At 40.2% G+C, this 23,003-nt stretch overlaps 1 protein-coding gene across 4 annotated transcripts in view; it reads left to right on the forward strand.

The window, feature by feature from the left end:
• The first annotated feature begins 1,723 nt into the window (after positions 1 to 1,723).
• LOC146665471 (receptor-type tyrosine-protein phosphatase zeta-like) overlaps positions 1,724 to 23,003 on the forward strand; it is a 96,362-nt gene continuing 75,082 nt past the window's right edge. For all 4 annotated transcript variants that reach the window (XR_014912613.1, XM_085413168.1, XM_085413170.1 and 1 more), the window contains exon 1: positions 1,724 to 1,970. Coding sequence is in view for 3 of the 4 variants with exons in the window: in XM_085413168.1 (XP_085269294.1) it covers positions 1,910 to 1,970 (61 nt within the window). In the remaining variant the exon portion in view is untranslated. The remainder of the gene's footprint in view (positions 1,971 to 23,003) is intronic.

Raw genomic sequence — 23,003 nt, forward strand, 5'->3', positions numbered from 1 at the left:
CAAAAATTGCACTGCAACAAGACCATCCCCTTATGAACACACACACACACACACACACACACACACACACACACACACACACACACACACACACACACACACACACACACACACAGCATACTGTACATTTGCACACATATTATACTGTGCATAGCTATTTCATCCAGTTTGGTTGCTAATCTTGACCCAACCAGACTCACACTCCCATCACTTTGAACCAAAGTAGATACTTTTGTCATATTTTTAATTAATTTAATGAAGCCATACCTTTACAATGGTATGTCATGTAAATGGAAAGTAATTATGTGTGAGTTATTGCATATCTCAATGTCACCATGCATTGCTTACAATATCCTCTAGTGGATTCCAAGAATAATAATATGAAGCTTAGTCTAAGCCTAAGTACATACATGTGCATCTGCTTAGAAATGTGTAAAAACTTACCGTGGATCAAAGAGTAAATGGTAAATGGACTGGTTCTTTTAAAGCACTTTTATACGCTGAGCACTCAAACCACTTTAGCAAGGCCAGGTGCAAGTGAGCAGATGAAGGGGACTCCTTTTTTTGTGACATACTTCTTGTAAAGACAAGAACATTAAAACAAATTCTACTTACATTTCAACTGTAAAACACACACAAGCTGTCACTCTGATGAATTAAACCTGCTAACAGTTGTCTTTGGCCACTGAGGACTGGCTTACATCCTCACCAAGTCTCAGTTATAGCATAGAGGCTAAGAGTAACCTGGTTAACAATAGAACACAAATGGATTTCCACAGTCCCTCTCTGTACGATAACTTTGAGAAAGCAAAATGTACCTGGAGTGGTATAGACTAAAGTGGTGGAACCGGGTCTGCTTTTCTGTGTAAGTATTTATTTACTCTTGTAGAGTCCAAAAATAAAAACGTGGAGCTGGAAATGAGCAGTTACTTTAACATCTCTGATCCTGGACCAGGATTTACTTGGCAATGAATCAATACCAAATTTAGTAGTATCACCCACCTCCATTTGATAAACACGGGAGCTTCTTGTTCCAGAAAATCAGATATTTCACAGAGAGGTTTGAAGTCCCTTGATCAGCCAATTAAATGCTAGACAGACCACTTATGCCTGAAGTGCACTTGTATAGGCGATAGGACAGGTCTCAGCAGGTTTGGGGGATCCCAAGAACAATCTATCCAGCTTACTCATCAACCTTATCATATAATTTTTACTAAACATAGTTTTCCCTTTTAATATTTCACTTAAATGCAAACACACAAATTCTTGAATAACTAGATCAAATGATATAATGATTAGATTAAATCGACTTATTTATGACCTTAGTTTTCTCATCTATTTACTGCTGTCATATCTTATTTCCATTTGCTGTGCCCCCTTTCCCTCTTAATATGTTTCCTTCAGTGTTTCCTAAGTTATGTATCTTCTTTAGTTCTTTATTTTCATTTTCTTCTCCCTTGTTTCATATCCTTATTACTTTCACTTCTTCTTAATCTTTCTCCCCAACCAAACCAAACTTTAAAATGTTTTTGCACTATTTTAATTCCTATTCTACCCTGACACAAATATCAATTAATAAATACAAAATTAACGGCTGAATGAAGTCGTGTAATTGCCAGTGTCTCTATTAATGGTCGTGTGGAGGAATTGAGCCAGTGAAATGTGGGCGGCGCACCGCCTCGGTGTGGCCGCTCCTCTCCAGTCAGCCAGACTGCGTGAAGAACAACGGACAGAGCGAAACGGCGTCGCACACTGGGACCTGCGAGCTGTACTACACATACGTAAATAGCCAACTCACAGCCTGCATAGTACAATATGGAGCTGTGAGGGTCGTGGACCTACTCTCTCTCGCTCTGCATAAAAAACACTACATTGTTTATTTTCCGCATTTACGAGTATTTCCACCAACATGGAGACTACAGGCTTCTGGCTGCTACTGGCTGCACACTTTATCCTTATCTGCCAACAAGGTAAGGCATGTTGTAATTAATGTTAGTGTGTTATTCACAGAAACACTTAATAGTGTTTCAAAAGTGCGGTGGCCTTTTACTTGCTGCGCCAACTTTTAGGTGATCACTAGCTTTAGGTAAGTTGAGCAGTACGCTCTCTCAAAAAACAAAACAAAAAAACTAAACGAAAAAAATCTTTTTGTAGTCTTTGTATTTTGTTAGCATTAGAAAGTTTTTTTGTCTGGTCTATATATATTTATGAACTCATTTTCCTAACTGTGGCTGAGATGCCACACACACACTTCTTTTCTTAATTACTCAGTGGGATCTCAGATTAAAATGTTCTGAGGCATAGAGTGTCACACATAAATTAAACTGGAGCTGTCAAGCATGAAAGGAGAGGTCTGGACACGGTCTAACTGGTTTATTAAGAGTGTCAGACGCTCTGTATTTATAAACAACAGCAATTGAAACCCAGTAACACATTACACAGTAACACATTATATATATATATATATATATATATATATATATATATATATATATATATATATATATATATATATATATATATGTATATATTCATACTCATGTATATAAAATATGATGTTTATATCAGAGATGTGACTTTTAGTTTTGTAGCTGTTAGTTTCTGTGGCTATGGAGACGTTTCCAGTTTTTATTTATGTATTATTTATTGATTTATTTTTTGACTGATGCCATGGGAACGTGCAATCATCATAAATGTTTAGGTTTAACTGTTTCAGTCTACTCGCACGCAAAAACTATACTTAACTGGCAAGTTAGTTGGCAGATCTATATTCGTCTTTCCACCAGAGGAACTCAGGGAGTCTAGAAGTTCCAGGCAGGCAGTTTTAAAAGCTTGTTGTAATATCTCAACATCTATGAACTTTTGAGGTGGGATTTTACAACTGCATTTAAAATGCAGTGAGATGGTGATCTGATGGCACACTGTTGGTGCACTGTTGCCTCATAGTAAGCGTGTCCAGACCCGTGTAGGATCCTTCTGTGTTGAGTTTGCATGTTCTAATCATGCTTGTGCTCCTTTCCTTCAAGAAGTCTAATTTTTTCTACCAGAAGAAAATATGAAAACTTATTTTTTCAACATTATTTTGACAAAGGGGCAGGCTTACAACTGGAGTTGGTCCATAGGCATTGCACAGTGCTGGCCCACTGCTCCCAATGCTTAAGATGGGTTAGATGTGGCTATGCTATAAATATTAGTAAAAATTATATATTGTCTTAAAATATTAGCAAGGTCATTAAAAAGAAGTAACTCACAGCCAGTCTTTGTTTATTGATTTTCATTTGGTTTTGCTGTTAGTAGCATTTAGTAGCTCTTCTGGTACTTTAATAATTTTACATGACCATCCACTGCAGGCAATGTTGTCTTTCAAGTTATTTGCTGAACCCTAGAATCAATTCCTCCGTGTTTAGTTGCTGTTCTTTCAACACTTAAAAAAAAGACTGATAAGTTGGTCCTTCTTCTTGTCTCCCCAAAAGGAATTTGTTTCTTGCACCATCTCCTAGTACTTCCTGGGACATGGTGCAAATTCTAAGTTGCTTAATGGTGCACTATATTTCAATATAAGTCAATATATTAGAGCCAATTTATAGCTTCTATGATTACTGTTTTCATAAAAAATGGAAATACAAAAATGTCTTGCGTTATATTGGTACCTCTGCAAACTTTAAAATCCACAAGAATTTACAATTCTTGTGAGGGGGGTTGTTTTAGCTTTCTGAGAAGGCAGCACAGGAATGGTGGAAGAAAAGATGTACAAGGAGAAAACTCAGCACCATCTGTCCTCCCATAAGATACTTTTGAATGGGCAGTGCAAGCCCCGTGCCCTACTGTGTCTGGGCTCATAGAATCTCCTGCCCACTTATTGTCTAACAGAGAGTCTGCTGACAGATGGCGGTCACAGTCAGCCTGTCTGACACTAAGGCACATGGAGGAGGAAGCTGTGGAAATGATACTCATCACACACAGTGAAGATGCTCACTTCTGGCAAAAATAAATGCTGTTTTTAGTCTGTGCTCACATTTTGTATGAAAACAAATGCGTCAGTGCTTTTTATTTTCGTATAGACTTTTATTTACTGAGTTACTGTATCAACTTCAATGGCCAATCAGTGTAAAGTTGGTGTGTTGAAAATGCTGGTGTTTTGATTCAACTTAAGTTTAACAATCAAATATTCTATAAAAGCCTAGATTCTGTTCTTTCTTTCAGGAAAGACATAAATGATCACCACAGACTACCTCCTGTTTCTCTTTCTTCTTTAGATTAATGTTTTTCCCCCTCTATTTATTTTATCCCTTGATATCTGTCCAGTGCTGCTTGGGGAGACTGGGAAGACATCCTTTGCTGCCCAACTGGTAGTCTGGAGAGAGGGATAAAAAGAGCAGATTTCCAGTTGTGACAGCGGGGATATTTGATGACCAGATTAGGTGGTATTAAGCATTAACTCGGGCATACAGAGAAGCCATCGGTTTAAATCCTCCTGAGTCTCCCCTCTTTTCTTTCCATGGGCCCTTGGCTGAATGCTGGCTATGGTTATTTGGGGAAACAAGCAGACGGGTATTTGGTGGAGGTCAGCTGAGGAGGCCAGTTGGTCGAGCTCAGCCCAGTGAATTATGCTGTGAGAGGGGAGATTTGTTTTGAAATAGCAGGAAAGGGGGCAATGACATACAGAAGAGAGGTCTAAGGGGTAGAATGAGGTGGAACGATGGGGTGCAGAGCAACACAGAACAGAAGAGGGTAATGGGTGTTTTTCTTCTTTTTTACAGGGGATGGGAAGGTGGGGAAGTGTGATTCACGATGGCAGTGTAATTTGTCCGAGTGGTGGTGAGGACGAGAGGGCACTGTCACACTGTGAAGCTGGTGCTGAAGTGTGAAAGCACATTTTGTTAGGAGTGGGGAATAAAGTAAAGAGTAAATGCACACATTTGCCCTCCAGTACCACAAGATTGTAGGCTCACAGAGTGATAGAGCACAGGTTAAGCAGCTCTTCTTCCTTTGTTGCATTTTAACAGCCCCAGCAAAGCCCACTGTGCATTTTGGTTCTCCAGCCTCACTTTGTAGTCCACTTTTGTGGACTATAAAATATGTCTTGGCAAAAATGCTGAGGAAAGAAACATACATGTTTGTCTCTTTCTGCTCTTATGAAACAAATGAAATAACAAAACTGTGAAAAAATGTGAGTAAAACAATACGTCGATTTACAAACACATATTCTCTTACAACATAATATGTGTCGGTCTAGGTTTACAATCGTCCAGATCATGGTAGTCTAAGGAGCTTGAAAAGAAAGTGACTGAACTTCTTTAAGTTTCTTGAAGATGCTTCATCTCTCATTTAAGAAGCTGCTTTAGTTCTAAAACCAAATGGTGGATTCCTAGGTATTTAAACCCTAGTGGGAGTTGTCCTGTCGTGTCCTGATCATTGACCCAATATTGATCATGTGACTCATCATATTAGCCAAGGTGTGAAAAAATGGCACAATTACCAGCAGAGGTTTTGGGTGAAACCTCTGTGAGACCTTGCCTCACCCTATCATGTGACCTATTGTGATCACCTGACACAAGATATGAGTGGGGGTTAATGCGCCTGAGAAGGGATCTTAAAACTGCATTGTAGCTGGCAGACAGTTGATGTCACCCTCTCAAAAATGTTCAAAGATGGTCGTCCACAGTGGATATAGATAGCCTCTTTCAAACCATCTGTCTTCTGTCCAAAATGTGAACATTGTCACCCTTGAACGAGTGATCTTTGAGCTTTAGATGCAGATGTACAGCTGTCTTGTCCTGTCAAGGTGGCTCTTCTATGTTGTCCCATGTGGAGCCGCTGTTTCGTTTCTCCAGTGTCTGAGCAGTCCTCACTGCACTGCACAGTATACAACATTTATAATATCCCAGTAAAGATTGGACGTCGGATGTGCAGGTCCATCGGTCCATGACCAATCCTGGACATGTATACAATGTGCAAACTTGGTCCACAATTTGGATCTCCAACCATGACCCAACTTGGACTTTGGGTCCTTTTTTTTTTTCTTTAGATGTCATTTGGACATCTATGACAGGTGCAAGAAATTTACATGATAAATACATTTTTTTTGTTTTATTTTTTTACAAATATCAACATTTTTTGTTATCAACATGATGCATATGAATAGAGATTATTTATAAACAAACAAAGTTTATTATGCGTTAGCCTGTTGATTTACTCAGTACATGTGGGTATTTATTTATTTTTTTGTTATTTACATTTTTTCAGTTTTTCTTTGACTGGGTTATTTATTTCAATTAATCAACTTATGTTTTTGTAACCAGGTTAAAACAGATTTTCTTTTTTTAAGTTTTCTTTAAATGTGTTGAAATCCATGTTAAAATGTAAAAATAATAATGGCATTTAGTATTTAGAATTCTTTTAAAAAATTATTTTAAAAGGAGTACAATGTGTTTAATAAGTTTAAAAGAGCAGTAATAATAATTTTTTTTCGGGGCCCTCAAAGCGCTGTACAATTCCACTATTCATTCACACACTGGTGGAGGCAGCTACAGTTGTAGCCACAGCTGCCCTGGGCCAGACTGACAGAAGCAAGGCTGCCATATCGCGCCATCGGCCCCTCTGGCCATCACCAGTAGGCGGTAGGTGAAGTGTCTTGCCCAAGGACACAACGACCGAAACTGTCCGGTTACAAGACGAACTGCCAGCTCTTTGAGCCACAATCGCCACACAGAGAGCAGTATCCTGTTTTACTGTGAAGAGCTTAGAAAGAGGTTGTGATCGGTTGCAGGACTGGGAGAAGTTGTGATGGAAAGTATGAGAAGTTTGTAAAAGTGTTTATATATGAACTGGACTATCTGCTCGACAGTCTTTATCAGTGCACACATTTTGCAAACTGCCTGTGAGAAGCTGGGGACATTTCTGCTCAATCTGCTGCTCAAATCCACCATGCAGCTGCTTACCTTTGTTTTAGCTTAAGAGCCCGCGCCATCTTGGAGAGCTCCACTAATTACGCTGCATTCCTTCACACATAGCTGTTTCTGTACAGAAATCATGCTGCCCACCCTCTGGAAACATGGGACTACAGTGCCTATAGAAGCATAATAAAAATAAAAAATGTCTAAAATGAGTTGAAGTTTGACATTGAAACAACGTCCACAACAACCACATTTTACGGAGACCAACACTAGATGTTCAGTAGATGCTGAAAAAAAAAAGTTGCCTGGCATTACAAAACAACAATGTAGTGGGATAGAGAGCCACATACATACACTTAACTGTTTCATCCAGAGGTGTGCTGACTCTCCACAGGCAGAGTTCTTCATGTTTTATATTTGAGAAGCAGCCCCACATGCCTCCCCTTTTGTTGATTTGTTCATTGATGACTGACTTCTCAAATTGTCCTGTTTGGAAGATATCGTTTCATCTCTCAACGAGCTGAATTTCAAATTGCAAGGACAGCACAATAATGGCAACATGTTCTCACATTCCACAAGTCCCTGAAGCTATGGGTTGCATGACATAGACACCAAAACCATGTCTTGCACTGTGTTATAGGACTGAGAACAGTATAATGTTACTGATGCGGAAGGGAAAACATCTTGTTGGGCTTATTCAGACACACTAGCTACGCCCATTCACAACTTTCATCACTATTTTTGAGTGACAGAAAATGGGTTCAAATTCCCTTTGAATTTGAAAGCGTGGAGGGGAAAAAGTAGAACTATTATAGCTGAGCAGTTACATGCTGAAGATGATGTAACAGTGGGCATATCACCATTAAAGACAAAGTCACCAGCAGAGATATTGAGCTATTAGGCAATGGCATGAGACTCTACTACCCACCAAGGGAAATCTAGATATAGTTTGTGATGTTTTCCATTCTGTCACTAGTAAACTGGAGATAATGTAACCCCATTTCCTCTTCCTGAGTATAATCACACCTCTTTGGATCACTCTACCCTCATTCAGCTAGTGTGTTACATGTCCCACCAGAGACAATAAAACACTGACTTACTACACAAAAGATGCATATAGCTCATCTCTCCTGTGTATAAACATTTAGAACACAGGAAGCTTTCATCCACATTGTGTAAAGAAAACCTCTGAAGGACTGTTTTGATGCAACAATGTGGGGATTGCTTTGTGATGACCATGGAGAGGACATTGATTGTCTGGTGGATTGTGTAACAGACTACATTAATTTCTGTACAGATAATGGTGTATCCCACCAGGACTGTACATCAGATTCTTGATATCAAGGGTGTTCTTAAGCAGAATAGGAGAGCCTTTTGAGTCAGGAAACAGAGAACAACTGAAGAGTATACAGAGATAGCTGAGGAGAGGCATTAGTGAGGGGAAAACACTTTTCCATTACTACCTACTCAGATTGACTTCCCAGGTTTGCCATGGTTCTCAGAGTTTTCCATTAGGTCATAGTACCTGGTACCAGGTACTAAAGTAGTACCTAATCTGCCTGGTTCCAAGCCCCCAAATATCACACTGGGAAAATCAAACAGCTGGTGATGGACTTTTACAGGCACAACCATCCTCCTTCTGCACCAGTGAACATTCAGGGAATGGACATTGAGATGGGGGACTCATAAGTACCTGGGTGTTCACCTGACCAGTAGATTGCATTAACAATTCAAAGGCCATCTACAGGAAAGGACAAAGCAGGCTGTATCTGCTACGGAAACCGAGGTTATTTGGAGTGCAGGGTCAGCTCCTAAAGACCTATGGGGGTGTCCAAACTCATAGGCTGCATCCTCCTGAGGCCGCATTTGTTGGCCGATTACGTCACAGTGTCGCGACGAAGGCTGTCCAAATTTGTAGACTCCTCCAAATGCGGCCGACAAGTGCTGCCTCCTTTTCCAATGTCAATCCAAGCTCACCTTTTAACATGTTACTTACAGTAATGGAGAGAACAGCAGCGGTCAGTTTGAGTCTTGGTATTGTTGTTATCTTAATAGGAGCAACTCTGGTCTTTGCTGTAAAGCACAATGCACTTTATCATCTTTGTTTACGTGTCTTAAATACGAACAGTGACAGTAAGAATATAAACTTGTGTCAGAAAAGCCATGCAACTCTGTTTTTACAATTTGGTCAAAGTCTTTAGGAACATAACAGTGTGATATTATGATTTTCTCTATGTTGTCTAAGTTGCTATTGTAGTTATTCCACATTGGCCTTAATTCACTGGGAAGTGGATCATCCCAGCTTGTGCCTTGTTTGCATGTCTCTTGAAGCACTCTTTTGCCTGTAAGTAGAAAAGGGGAGATGAATCTCAATGGGCCGTAAAGGGATTCAGCCATAGACGGGATGCCTTGTCTTGTAGCACGTTATTGTTGGGGCGAAAATGAAACCTGATTGTCTGCATCAATATGAGGCATCAAATACTACTCTGAGTTTGTCTGGTTTTTGGGGATGATATATCCTGCGGTGAGGAATATACCACTTTTCTCCTTCTTTTGCTTCACTGTGCACTTCCTCTGCATCACCCTTTTCTACGATTTCAATCAAACTTTATATGTTGTTCCTTGTACATTGGGTACAGTTTGGTTTGAGGCTTTGAAGCCGCACAGTGGCCATTTGCTTATTGTCTGGTAAGAAGGGTCTCTCCTTAAATGGAAGTGGCATTTCATAATGTCCTTCAGTGTTTTTGTAAATCCCTTCCTTTTAACATGTTAAGAAAGAGAATGTCATCTTGAGACACTGACCTGTTATCCTTGTTATCGTCCTTAAAGTCAGACTCAATAACCTTGATTGCATCAGCTGGAGTCACTAGTGGGAGCTCTTTAACTGCAACTCTGACACAGAGTAGACATACTAGAAGAGTCATCGTAAGACAATGCCAGGCGTGCAATTCTCCAGTCCAATGCTGTGCGAACTGCATAAGGTTCATTCTCTCCTCCTAAGATTACTTGCTTTGGAGGAGCTTAGCTTATTCCTGAGAGCAACTCTAGCCAATTAAAAGGACAACTTCACAGTCTGGTGGTTGCAGCCTATTCTGTGTTGATCTGAATTTGTGGCTGGTTTGTTGCTCATTTACCATTGTCATAGTTGAAGTTGTGCAGAGTGGAGAGCCTGAAATGATGTGATCAGGTTGCACATGATCTTGGCTTCAGAAGACATGAACTTGGCAAAGTCCTTTAAAACTGGAAACTTCCCACTTTCTTTCATAAACTGAGTAGCTTGACGATTTCACCTTGCAGCTGCCCAGTTTGGTATCATTTGAACAAGTTTTTGGTTCTCCTCACAATCGTCGAGAATATTTAAACCTTCCCCTGAATCCTGTGGAGTCATTTGTTTGGATCTTTGGCCAATTTGCCAGACTTTCTCTGAATGCTTTCTGTACATCAAATGGATGTTGTACATGCTAGGGCTGGGCCATATCATACCGTTCACGGTAATACGGGTATAATGTTTTTGGTCATATCGCCCTGCTCTAGTACATGCATCCCTGTATGCTTGACTGTCATTTCTGTAGAAGATGCCATCAAGCGTTTGTCAAGCTGGACCTCCTATGTATTTCTTTAAGTAGTGCAGTTTGTTAACAGGGGAGATGTGCAGTAAAGGAAGCTTTCCACTCGTTGAATTGTATTGGTTCACATGTTGTACATACTTGTTTTTACCATTCATCGTAAACTTTGAGAAGCCGTTTTTCCTTTCTATGGGCCTCCTCCTCCGACAGGGCAATGTAGTTGACCATTGGATCCCAGAAAACCTGGGTTGGAGCTGTGGAACTGGAACTTGAAGTGGCTCTCACTGGGACCACATAGCTGAGTGTGGGTTGATCTCCTTCTCTGTTTGGGATAGAGCTCTTTTCAGCTTGGGTCAAGCTCCTATTGAAGCATCCCCGGTTAAAAAGATGTTCTCTCAAATGGTTGGCCACTGTCCCACAAACGTTTTGGATATTGATCTGGTTCGTTAAGTAACAGAGGTGGCTGCTAATCAGTTTCAGCTGCCCTTTTTTATCTTTTCTGACATTTTTTTTTGTTTGTTCAAAACTAGTTTTGTATTTGGCTAGGGTCGGTGTCACCAGTGGTAGCATGAGGTGATACTGGACCCTACAGAGGTTGCACAGGCAGTCAAAGTCCATTGCCAAAAGGTTTGCTGTTTCGTCCCAACACAGTATCAAGAGCATGGAAGAGATTCCAGGAGACAGGCGCTCTAGGAGAGCTTGTCAGGGCTGTAGAAGGTCCTTAACCCATCAGCAAGACCACTGGTACCACTACACCACTTGCTCCTTTGTGCAATGAAAAAGCAGATTGTCAGAGCCCTACAAAATGAACTCCAGCAGGCCACTGGTGTGATTGTCTCTGACCAAACAATTGGAAACAGGCTTCATGAAGGTGGTCTGAGAGCCCAGTGTCCTCTGGTTGTCCCTGTGCTTTACAGTTTTTATAAATGAGAGCAAGTTCAGCTTAAGCACATGTGACAGACCTGAAACAGTATGGAGAAAATTACATTATTAAGCATGACTGGCTTGGTGGCGGGTCAGTGATGGTCTGGGGAGGGATGCACAGACCTCTACAGGCTGACTGTCCCTGACTGCCATTAGGTATCTGGTTGGAAAGATCAGTGGGTTTTGAGTTCCTCCTGGTTCATGACAATACTCACCCTCAGTGCAGAGAGTTTGCAGGCAGTTCCTGGAGGATGAAGGAACTGATACCACTGACTGGCCCCCGTGTTTGCCTGACCTAAAGCCAGTAGAACACCTCTGTGACAGTTTGTTTCTTTGAACTCTGGCTTGATAAATTTTATTTCCAATATATTATGTGGCTTTCTTTTGTTCCTAACCTAACATTACCGAGTATATATCTAGTAACAACTATACCAGGTATTAACTAGAGATGGACCGATCCGATATTACATATCGGTATCGGTCCGATACTGACTTAAATTACTCGATCGGATATCAGAGAGAAATAAAAATGTAATTCGATCCATTAAATATCAAAAAAGCACCTCACAAAACTTGCGACATGGCATAACTTGGCCCATAACCGTAGTACGTCGGAGCAGTATGCCTCACGTGATAGAGCGGCTGTGTGTATTTGCAGACTCGCTACCAGCCCGGCATTTCATCTCCGAGGAAGTTATCCCAGAGAGAAGTAAAGCAAGTGTGTAAGTTCATCTCTGAATGTTTGTAAAGCATAGAGATTAACAACCGATATATGGAGCGACTGCCTCTCTCTCCCTCACTCTTTTGCTGCTACTTCAATCGTGAAACTGATCAATGATCAGCTGATCGGCTTTTCTGTCGCGAGTCCGTCTCTCTTGTTTGTTTATTGCCCACTTTGTGCCAGAAAGAGGAAACCAGCGGCTGAACAACAGCAGCACGTTTAAGCTTGATAATCTGTTGTTAGAATTTATTTACTTTCTACACCAGGATCCTTTTCTACGCAGCTGACGGCTGGTAACTGTGCAGGGGCGGATCTAGCAAAGTTTAGCCAGGGGGGCTGATAGGGCATAAACAGGGAAAAGGGGGCACAAAGACATACTTTTATTTCTTATTCTTATTTAAAATGTTTAGCTTTTAATAAATAATTATCCGAATCTTACACTCAAAGTTTTAATCTGATGTAAAATGTATAGAAGTCCATTACTGTATATAGAAACTATCATGCCTCGTCCCTGTACCAAAGACGCCTCGTCCCAGTGGCCCCCAGGATTACAGGCCCGTGGCACTGACCTCCCACATCATGAAGACCCTGGAAAGGCTCATCCTGGACCAGCTGCGACCCATAGTAAGACCACATCTGGATCCCCTTCAGTTCGCTTATCAGCCTCGTCTCGGAACAGAGGACGCCATCATCTACCTGCTCAATCGTGTCTACACCCATCTGGACCAGCCGGCGAGCACTGTGAGGGTCATGTTTTTTGACTTTTCCAGTGCTTTCAACACCATCAGGCCGACCCTCCTGGGTGATAAGTTAGCAGCGATGCAGGTGGATGCTTCTCTGGTGTCCTGGATTGTTGATTACCTGACAGGAAGACCACAATATGTACGTCTCCCACAGTGTGTGTCTGACAAGGTGATTAGCAACACAGGGGCACCACAGGGGACTGTCCTCTCCCCCTTCCTCTTCACCCTCTACACCACAGACTTCAGCCACTGCACAGAGACCTGCCATCTTCAGAAGTTTTCTGATGACTCTGCGGTGGTTGGATGCATCAGCAGGGATGATGAGACAGAGTACCGGGCTGTGGTCGACTCCTTTGTCACGTGGTGTGAGCAGAATCATCTGCAGCTCAACGTGGCAAAGACCAAGGAACTGATCGTGGACTTCAGGAAGACCAGGAAACACTTGACCCCTGTTTCAATCCAGGGGGTCAGTGTTGACATTGTGGAGGACTATAAATACCTTGGAGTACACATTGACAATAAACTGGACTGGGCTAAAAACACCACAGCACTTTACAGGAAGGGCCAGAGTCGTCTCTATTTTTTGAGGCGACTGAGGTCCTTCAACATCTGCCAGAAAATGCTGAGGATTTTCTATGAGTCTGTTGTGGCCAGTGCGATCCTCTATGCTGTTGCATGCTGGGGGAGCAGGAAATCATTCCTGCCTGTGGCCATCTCCCTGTACAACGCATCCACTTAACACACTGTTTGCTGCTACAACTACACATGTTTCTTTTCCAACTATTTATTTATGAGTGACTTATGTATGTATGTATGTATATATATGTATATATTGTACTATTCTTAGTTAGCGTATTGTCTGTCTTGTCTTAATGTTGGTTTAAAATGGAGCACTGTAACAAAAAATAATTTCCCCCAGGGATCAATAAAGTATTCTGATTCTGATTCTGATTCTGATTAAGTCTAATATACCCTAGTAAGCTATAGTACTTTTTCCTTTGGGAAGGTACGATCTGTGCAGTCTGCAATTCTGTTGAAGAAAGATGTTGAATCTATTTAATTATTCTTGAAAAATAATTTATTTCTGTACATTTTTTTTCACACTTCATCAAATTAAAGTTGATTACGTCGATTAAGCATCATAAGGTGGAGGGTGGTTCCCTAATTTTTTGCTGGGAGTTTTAGAGCCCTATTAGTTAGGTTGCTTACTCTCTAAAATACCAGAATAGGGAGGATGGAGTAGGTTTAAGTTTATTAGATTGATCAGTATTGCTGAACTATGAAATATTTTGGGTGCAGTGTATTTTTTGCATACAGCTATAACAGAATAGCTTTAGTGTTTGTTTTTTTTAACTTGAGTATGAACTTATACAAAAAGCAGCAAGATATTTTAAAAAACAGCTTTATTGATTAAAAAACACACTATATTGGATTCATATCAGTATCGGCAGATATCCAAATTTATGATATCGGTATCAGACATAAAAAAGTGGTATTGTGCCATCTCTAGTATTAACCTCTCAAAGCAGCACTAATATCGCCTCTCACTCTAAGACAGCTGGGATTGGCTGCAGTCCCATCGCGAGTGGATAGGAAGGAAATGGCTTCATATTATATACAGTAAGCAGTAGGTTTCCATATAAATACACATAGAATTCTCTGTACCACTACAGCACAGTTTGGGGTAAACTCCACCCCTCCAAACTTCTTTGGAGCCACTAGAGCAAAAGTCATAGCACTAGGTAATCTCATCATGTGAAAAAAAATGCTTATTTTTGTTTGTGTTTTACAGTCATCTAAATAATTATGGTTGTTCTCCTCCAGTTCAGATAAGTAGCCATTTAGAGAGAAAAAATTAAATCCCAAATAAATGTCATCATAATAGATGTCTTTCTGAAAGTGCTTATAATATAAAGTGCCTTGAGGTAAATGATTTGGTGCTATATAAATAACTGGGAATTGAGTATTGCAAGGTCATTTAAATCATTGGAGTCCAGAATATCATTTTGCTCAAATATATGATCAAGTTGTGATAAGAAACAGATTTTGCATGAGAAATAGAGGGAGAGAAATAAAAGGATTATTAAGAAATTGCAAGTAAATAAGAAATCACCAGACAGTGCTAAAGAGGGAAAATTAAATAGAAGTATGTCAAGGTTACGAGAGGACAAATCCATAATTTCCTCTGTGTCTGCCCCCTAGCTGCTAATTTAAATTAGGTCATCTCTCAAAATAGTCATGTGTGTCCAAGGTGTTGAGAGCAAATGCCCGCCTGTTAATGAGTCAGTGATTGTGTTATTGATGATGATCACACACATCACAATGGATATATGCAAGTAAAAAACCAATTGATGTTTGGCTGCAAACTTGCAGGCAGGGTGGCTGTGGCTGCCCCCTGCAGATGATGTGGCACTGAAATCTTTAGAAGGTCAGCGGGTAGGACGCCCTGCTTAGAACACTATGGACAGAAAACTCAATCATCTTTTTTCCTGTGAGACTGAACCCATGTTTTTTCAAGTTGTGGTCTGTATGCTACAAATGGGAAACACTATTCTAATAAATACCCCATTATACAGCCACCATTTACAAGCTTATCTGTATGTGAATTCGGTAATAAAATACTTCTAGATGGAATTAAGTGCAAGATAGAACTGAGCTTTTTAGAGTAGGGGAAAAATAAATGTTATTCATGTAGTCTCGTAAATAATGGATAACTTTTGGTTAGCTGGCCATTCAGTCTTAGATAAATTTTATTCATATGTCCATTGTATATGTTAAATTTCAAATTCCTTTTTTGCAGACATACTTTTGAATGGCTCTTTACGCTAAAGCTGATTCAAACCTGTCCATTGAACCCTGATACTTTGCTCTTCACTGTAACGATATTATCACAATATCTTCTCAGTCAAATGTTGTTTTGTTGGTGTTGTGCTGCCTTTGTTGGCATATTAATATAAAAATGGGTATTTTCAGTATTATATGTGTTCTATAGACACAATGTTCATTTTCAATTTATAAATATAACACAGTTATCAGTGAGTGGAAACTGCATACTGGACATCTGCGCATCAAAAGGACCCAGTCGAGGTGGTTCAGGAATCTGATTAGTATGCCTCCTGGGTGAGGTGTTCCCAGCATGTCCCGCAGGAGGGAGGCCCTGGGGCAGACCTAGGACACAGTGGAGAGATTGCATTCCATAATTTCCTCAGGTATTAATAAAGTATTCTGATTCTCTCAGCTGAAGATGGATGGATGAATGGAAATTTAATGACTGGACTTGTTGCACAGGTGGCATCCTATTATGGTGCCACACTGAGCTCCTGAAAGCCTCCCATTCTTTCACAAATGTTTGTAAAAGGAGTCTGCGTGCCTAGGTGATTGATTTTTATACACCCGTGGCTGTGGAAGTTATTGAATTCAATGATTTGGATGAGTGATTGAATACTTTCAGCAGTATAGAAATAGACTTTATTTGATCACACATTGGGGAAATTCACTTGTTACAGTATCGCAAGGGACGTGGGACACAAGGTACAATTGAGATCTATTGGAAAAAAAAATAATTTAAACGGAAAAATATTTTTAAAATAGTATACAACAAAGAAAAATACTATACGATACAATAGTAAAATATACTATATAAAGATTGTTACTATATACAATAAGATACACCAAGAGTTTTATTTTTATATATGTATATAAAGTGCAGTGGGAGTGATAAAAATATGTATGTATTTTAAACAGTATTTTTATCCTGTGTGGATATTTTACAGTCTTAAAATGAGGTTCTCATTCAACCTTGGTCTACTACTTTTGGTGGGTTACTTCAGTGTTTACTGCCCATTTTCCCTAGTTGGCAACTTGGAAATACTACATGCCTTGGATGCAGCATTAAAATCGTCAAATTCATTCATGAAGTAGTCTTTTGATTTCACTACATGCTCTAACCGACGTCCCTAGGCATACCATTTTCAATTGATTTACTCTCCAACTGAGGATTAAGTTGACAAAGTATTTAATCCAAGAAAGAGGGCTTTACATTCATCCTCACACTTCCCTTCTCGTTGTTGTTTCTTTGGGATACAGTGCTGGCATTCTGCTCCATCCATTTAAGTCCAGTGTTTAATTAAGTTGTTTTTCTGTTGAAGGAGCTTCTCTGGGGGCCTTTGACAAACTCTTTCGTCAGTGTGTGTACAATCAGATTAGAATCAAAACACCTCTACTTAGAAGACATGCTTTATAAATAAGGAAATCTGCAAAAGAAGGTAATTCAGTGCTTAGTTTTGCAGGACTTATTAGACATTAGAAAAGGCAGAATTTTGAGTAAATAAGACAACAAATATTTGCTTTATCTCAAAAGTTGGGCAGTTATTGCCTTTGAAATACTTTTTTTTTTTAAACTTTTTTTAAATGTTGGGACAGTTTGTGTGTAAAACGATGTATGATGTTTACCTGGAAACACTTGTGCAAAATACTAAACCACCTATTTGCTTAATATTTATAACTAAATGCTAAAAATCTGGCCCTCTTTAACAATCTATTAAGTTGTTTCCTTTTCCTCTCCATGCTGCTACCTCTCTAGCAGACAACCAGATAAAAGATAACAGAAGCCATCATAGTGTCATTAAAGATCCTTATTAAACTTCTGCACACTCCAAAAGACCTCAGCCTGCCCAGCTGATGAAGCCAACTTTGGCCCACCTTGTACAGAGCATAAGTGTTATGTGACTAGTCCTGTTTATTGTTTTGGTAAATGGATTTGTACTTTAGTGTCCAAACCACAGTTATGCTGTCAATGAGCATTTTACTGGTGTTAATGAGCAGGTGGTGAGGTCACACCAGATGAAGTAGGCGATACTCTGGATCATCAGAGAACTTCTGGAGATGGCATTTTGTGGTGTTGTATCTGAAGTCCGAAGTATAGAGGATAAAAAGGAAGGGACAGAGGACCGTCCCCTGAGGGCCCCTGATGCTGCATATCACCACTTCAGACACACAGACCTGAAGCCTCACGTACTGTAGTCTTTGGATGAGGTAGTCCATTGTCCATGCAGTCACAGTGCTTCTAGTACTCTACAGCTGTGAAAGTGATCTTGCCAAAAAGTAATTCTATGGATTGCATCATCCACCCCAACACCAGGATGGTAAGCAAACAGCAGGGGTCCAGCAGCAAGAGAATGGAGGTTGTTGATCCCCTCCAGACTCTTCATCAAGTGGGAAAAGTAAAAACACAGGTCTAAAATGGTTAGGCTCCCTGGGGTATACAGTCTTTAGCACCAGAACGACACAGGAAGTTTTTCACTTTGGTGGGAGGAGTGTGAAAATGCAAAATCTTGTCCGAAGAGGGGGGAGTAGCACATTGGGAGTGGGGCTTGAATCAAAAGTCCCTTTTCCATTAGTACCTACTCAGGTCGACTTGCCATGGATCTACGTGACTCGACTCACATCGACTTGCTTTCCAGCCCAGTAGTACCTTGTTTGCGTGCTTGTTGTCATTGCAATGAATCTGCACGTCCTGCGATGTAATTACTATTGACACGACTGCGACACACCAGTTGGTGGCATGCAGTCTGATGATGTCACATTTTAGTACCTGTTTTGATCAATTGGAACCCTAGCTGAGCAGGTACTAAAAAGTGCCTGGTACCAGTTACTATGACCTAATGGAAAACCGTGGTGAACCGTGACGAGTCAATCCGAGTCAGTACTAATAGAAAAGGGGATAATCTCTCTTTAAAAAAGGGATTCAGTTCACGATTGCTCTATTCTGTAGTCTGTATCCATAACCAGTTTTGTCAATACTCTGACTGAGGGTTGGTTCACGCTTACGCAGAAGTGCAGTCAAGACAGAGCAGTTGGATAGGACTCCTTCTTTTGAGGTCCAGGGAAGCAGGACTGCCAGGCCTTCAGTTAATCATTCTGGGTATGTCTCATTCATTAGCAGCAGGTTAATTTGTGCAGCCAGACATTCATTGTTAGTTAGTTAGCTTCTTTAGCCAGTAAGTGGGATTCATATCAGGGCCTGGTGCTGTCCAACTCTTCATGCTTCATTCTTTTTTGGATATCTGCAACTGTTGACGCTTGTTCAGGGAGGTTGCTATGGTTGCTCTTAGCACCACCAGATACCCAGCATTGTTATTATGGGTTACATCCTTCTCCCACATAGTCCTCCAGTATTGCTCCATCTCCAGCCTTGTTTGTTATAGTTTCCCTGCCACTGAGTGTACACCTTCGATGGTTCAATGGAGAGCAGCTGGTTTATCCTCCTGGCTTCTAGAATAGAATAGGACTTTATTGTCATTGTACATGTACAACGAAATTGTAGGTTCTCCACACCGACTGTATCTTATGTATGTGTATGTATGTGTGTATACACACAAAACAAGAGGAAAAAAATACAAAAATAAGACAAAGGCACACATTGGAGAACAAAACAGTTGCAAAGTGCTCAGAGGCAGTGCAAAGAAAGACTTGGTCCGCGAAGAGTCAGTGTGTGAGTGGCCTGAGTGATAAAGGTTACTCAGACCATGGCTTAGATTGGTGAGGCAGGATTTCTGGGCAGCAGGTCAAACAGGTGGTGAGCGGGGTGCAAGGGGTCCCCTGTGATGGCACTGGTTTTCCTGAGACCTTCCTGACGAAGGTCTCCAGGGGTAGCAGAGGGCAGCAAATTATTTCTTGGGAGGTGTTAATTACCCTCTGTGCAGTCTTCCTGTTCTCATTAGTGGTCTGTCCATACCAAATACCCAGGCAGTAGGAGAGCACACTCCACTGAGAAACATTAGAAGGCCAGCAGCAGCTTCTCATTAAGGTTATTCTTCCTTAGGACACGAAGGAAGTGCAGCTGTTGCTGGTCCTTCTTTACCAGGACGTTGGTGTTGTCCGTCAAGGTGAGACCTGAAGTCCATTAGGAATTCTTTGTTTTAAGGACGTTCAGCTTCAGGTTGTTTTCTGAGCACCAGTGGGACAAGTTCTCTACCTCCGCCCTGTACGCTGTCTCATCTCCATCAGAGATGAGCCGAACCATGGTGGTGTCATCACTTTATGATGGTATTCAGTGCCTTCAACAAATGCACTGGGGCTTGGTTCCCAATAAATAACTTCGATGTTTCTATGTATGTGTGTGAACAGGTGACTGAAATGAGGCGTATTGCATAGTGCTTTGAGTACTATTTGAGTAGATTAAAAAAGTGCTATATAGTAATCAGTCGTTTACAATGGTTTGAGATCATATTCAGAGTTTGTTAGTGTTTGTGTGTATGAAATAATTAATTTTTTTCCTGTTGTTTTTTCTTTCATTGGATTTTCATAGAAATAAATAATTCATCCTGTATTTTTACCAGTAATTCATCCAATGAAAATATTACTAATACCACCCCCACCATGCTCAAATCCTCGTTGGCATCAAGAGCTGAGGGTCAGGGATTCGGGTGGAAGTAGAGGGGAGGGGGTTGTTACACATTCTGGCATGAGCACCAGTTCTCACCCCACAGCCTGTAGATGTCCTGGCTCTCCCAGGGTTTAGCTAATCCTCTTATTCAGCTTCTGGCTGGAGGCTGCGGGGCTCCCACAGACCGGAGCACAGAGTCGGCCACTCTCCGCTGAATAAACACAGTGACACAGTTGTGGTCTTTTTCTATTTCGTACAGGCGCTGAGCAAGAATTCTCCATAGAATCTATTCTACTCCTTCACTCTTTTCCAGTAAGCATGTTAACCCACCACCCCCAATCATCAAGACCTGAATTACATCTCTCCTACTCAGTCACCCTCCCATGTTCACTTCTTTGTTCTTCTAAAATCAGCTTTTCTCTCTTGATCCCCTTTTGCTCTATAACAGAAACCTTTTTTTTCTTCATTATTGATGGCTTCAGGAATATTTTCTCCAAACAGCGCAACAAACACTAGCCACATTGTGTAGTGTGACATCATTTTATGCTCCCTCCACAGAGGTTCCCAAGCGCTTTGCTTGCCGAGTTTACTTAACAAAGGAAAATATGATTTGTCAAAAAACCTGAACATCATGGACTGTAAATGTGCTAATTACCTCAAACTTAGCATAATGTCATCCATCCCAGTCACCTGTCCCAATCAATTTGGAAAATAAGGTTATTTTGTGCTTTCAGTTAGAGCAAAAGTGATACCAGACTACCATTTAAAAAATGAATTTGAGGCATGGTTGCAAAAAAAATCTTTCTCTTGCATGCTCATAGACTAAAAAGGAATCTGATGCTACTTCTGATCTATTAAACATGCTAAAATGTCTTAAAAAGAGCACAAATTCTCACAGCTTTGAGATATGTTTGTAAATTCAGAGACAACTGTCATTTTTAATTTGAGTTTACAAGCTTTGACTATTACAAAGTTAAAGCAAATATGGGAAAGTGTATAGATGTATATGTGACTTTTAAAACTTCAATTTAGTTGTTGGGTTCCTGTTAATATGCACTGCAAATAAAAGTCTTATTATTTTACAAGAAGAGTGCTAGAGAGCATAATTATTTCTTGATTAAATTCTATTCACATTAATTGTCAAACATTTTGATTATTGGTTGTTTTTTATGATTATTTTTAAACAGATGTCCCTAACATGAACTTGTACCAGGTTATTAAATGCTAGTTATTAATTGTCTATGTTACAAAAATCCAAGTTTTTAAGTTTCTGATTGCAAGCCACACAAAAGATGAAATTTGAATGATTTGTTTTGTTGTGTTTTTTTTAAAACAGGCAATTCCTTTATTATGTAGAAATTGTAACCTTGTGGATATGTTGTGACACAAAAACGGAGAATTTTTAAAAGTATATTTGAATCATTTGAGAGGTTAAAAAAATCTACAAACTCAACAAATAAAGTATGCGTAATCAAATTATCCAGACAAATTATTTGTCATTGGCCTAGGTTCCCAGCTTTGCCTTGTTGGGAATTAAGCTTAGAGTGTAACTTTGATAACCTGAAATTTAATCTAAAATGAAAACTTTAGTGCTCTTAACACTTTCGTGACAGATTGTTAGCTAGGGAGAGTGTGACGCCAGTGTGTATATATGTATGCACAGAGACATCTGCATACACAGGAACAGACTGTAATAAGCTCTTGTTGATATACTGGTTACAGAGCAAACAGGTGTTACATGTCAGAACTGCTTACTTACACTGTCTGGCTGACATTTCCAGCTTAAGAGAGACAGAGCTCACAATTTCCTGTCAGGGTTGGCCCTACTGACAGCACAGACCTCACACCCCAGACCTCGGCAGCATTTTAGCTTGTGTCTCCATCTTAACACGGCTTCTGTCTGTGACTGTGCCATGTTGGCTTGAGCACAACACCAGACTGTCATTAGACTGCCACTTTTGCCAAAGAAAATCTTTTTGTAGAGGTATAATGTACAGCAAAAGTCTGCCATTTGAAGTTTATTTCCTCTCATCCACAAATAGTAAATGCTTACATCTTTAGCAAAGATTTTTTTATTTGTCTAAAATATTTACATTGACTGGCAATTACTCACTTGCAGCACAGCCAGAAACCTCACCACCCTCCCGAATTAATATGCCACACACTATAGAGCAAGTTCATGCTCACATCTCTGCCCTATTAAGAAAAAAATGGGGGTAAAAAAGTAGCAAAATTTTATCACTAACAAAAAAATGGCACTGTGACACACACCCCAGAACACACACGCACACACTGGCGTTATGTTTGGGCAGCAGCCCTTTTATTTGTGGCAACAAAAATTTTCTGATATATCTGAGCAGTATTATCAGGTCCTGTCCTGCAAATGAGCTCCATTCAGCAGCTTGAATTTAATTTGGTGGCAGTACCTCTTGTTCAGCCGTAGGACTTTAATAATATCCATGAAGTTCTCCACCACCTGAAGGTTCTGGTTAAAATGACGCTTCAACTCAAAGTAACAGTTTTCTTAAGTAGAGCAAAGACTCCTGATACGAGGTGCAGTCCATGATGGTGGAGCTTGAGTCCATTTCACAGCAGCCTGGCCTATAGAGAGAAAATACATTAATGAAAAAAAATAAGCTAAAAATGAATAATTACGCAAATATCTTGCAGAATATACTTAGACTGCGTGCCCAAGTCAAATCTGTCACATCTGTGTATTTAAAAACAAACAAACAAACAAACAAACAAACAAAAAGATCCCCATGA

The sequence above is a fragment of the Rhamphochromis longiceps genome, linkage group LG7 (assembly GCF_057381845.1).
Source record: "Rhamphochromis longiceps isolate RC_006_pf linkage group LG7, R_longiceps_female_GT1.1, whole genome shotgun sequence".
Classification (NCBI taxonomy): domain Eukaryota; kingdom Metazoa; phylum Chordata; class Actinopteri; order Cichliformes; family Cichlidae; genus Rhamphochromis; species Rhamphochromis longiceps.